This window comes from Drosophila pseudoobscura, chromosome 2 (assembly GCF_009870125.1).
Source record: "Drosophila pseudoobscura strain MV-25-SWS-2005 chromosome 2, UCI_Dpse_MV25, whole genome shotgun sequence".
NCBI lineage: Eukaryota > Metazoa > Arthropoda > Insecta > Diptera > Drosophilidae > Drosophila > Drosophila pseudoobscura.
The window spans coordinates 2,957,034-2,958,362 of NC_046679.1; the positions used below are offsets into that span (position 1 = coordinate 2,957,034).

Here is a 1,329-nt window from a genome sequence, read left to right on the forward strand (position 1 = left end):
GCTAGCTTTCTTACATTATATTTTATTTGTAACATTTCCAAATTAATCATGCGGCCATTCCGTTGTGTCTCGATGATTCGGCGGGTAGGGGTCCCTGTCTCTGACGTTTTTAATCTCGTTCTCATTGGTCACAAGGCACAGTTTCTCACACTCTTCAATAGAGCTGAAGCGATTGGTATTGCCAACGCAGCCGCTGTAGAAAAACTCCACACAGACATTGTTCTCAAAATCGTAGCCAAAGAACTTTATGTTTTCCTCGCACCGGCCATAAACGGGTCGGAACAGGCAACTTTCTGTGGGTTAAAACGTATCCATTGATGGTATCGGATGGTACTTACAGCCCTACCTTGCAGAATGGTGAAGTCCACAAACAATTTGGAATTGTCATCGGCCATTCCCCGCTCTGGGCATGCACTGAGAAGAGCCAAAAACGTTGCGTATATGAGCATGGTTGAGGCTTTAATCTACAACTGATATTGAGCAATCGCCAGAGCTTTCCATTTGTAGCCAGTGCACACCTGAATTGGGTGGAAATATAACACGAAGAACAGCAGGTGAATGATCTACCATCTGCGGATTCCCTGAGCGTAATCTGAGACGATCAATATTGATATATCCAGACTATTTATTTACTGCAAATGTACTGCTTTCCCCTGCGCTTCTTTTGATGGCAAACTAATTTCGTTCTCACAGAACGTCAGGCCCCGAAATGATGACAGGGCCCTGAACCGATTGAAGTGCAGCCTCAAATTGAAAGATTGAGTGCGCGCCCAGCCAGTCAGGCAGCCAGGCAGTCCGTCATCCTGGCTGTCCATCAGTGCAGGGGCCCAGGCTGTGTCAGTCACTTGTTGCAGACAAAATGTTGCTAACGATGCTGCTGCCTGCTGCCTGCTGCCTCCGGCTTTAGGTCTTGGCCTGGCTCTGGCTCTGCTCTTTGTGGCTATCTCGTGTCATTGTCGCACGACTCACGACGGTGATAAATAATCATCAGTCAGTCAGTCAGTGAGCGAGCCAGTCAAGTGCCTGCTGCCCCTCTATGCGCTTCTAATTAAGCTCTGTGCCAATTGCACGTACTTGTAATTGCATAAAGGGTAACGGCACTTGCTGCTCTGTCTGTGGCAGTTCCTGCCCCCCTGCCCCCCTGTCCACCGCTCCATGAAGCAGAGTCCGAGGCCAAACCCATGCCCATCGATTTGGGGTCTTACTTCTTGTTATTATCGCCATCGCTGCTGTGGCTGTTTTTGGTTAGCTTGCCCCTGAGGCACAACCTGAGCCCATGGACTGATAGCACAAGTTGGCAATGACATTTCAATGCATTTATGATGGTTA

At 48.5% G+C, this 1,329-nt stretch overlaps 1 protein-coding gene across 1 annotated transcript; it reads right to left on the minus strand.

Annotated features, from left to right (window-relative positions):
• LOC6896798 (tissue factor pathway inhibitor-like) lies at window positions 1-838 on the minus strand. The gene is made up of 2 exons (XM_002136966.3): window positions 347-838; window positions 1-293 (listed from the first exon to the last, which is right to left on the minus strand). Exons 1-2 carry the CDS (start codon window positions 447-449, stop codon window positions 43-45), a joined length of 354 nt encoding a protein of 117 aa, XP_002137002.2. The 5' UTR covers window positions 450-838; the 3' UTR covers window positions 1-42.
• Window positions 839-1,329: the final 491 nt, after the last annotated feature.

What these genes read in the sequence shown, in the direction of transcription:
- LOC6896798 (XM_002136966.3), bottom strand. Translation starts at nt 449, where the DNA reads ATGCTCATATACGCAACGTTTTTGGCTCTTCTCAGTGCATGCCCAGAG. An exon ending in GGACTTCACCATTCTGCAAG is followed by an intron (nt 294 to 346) that starts GTAGGGCTGTAA and finishes TTTAACCCACAG; the next exon opens with AAAGTTGCCTGTTCCGACCC.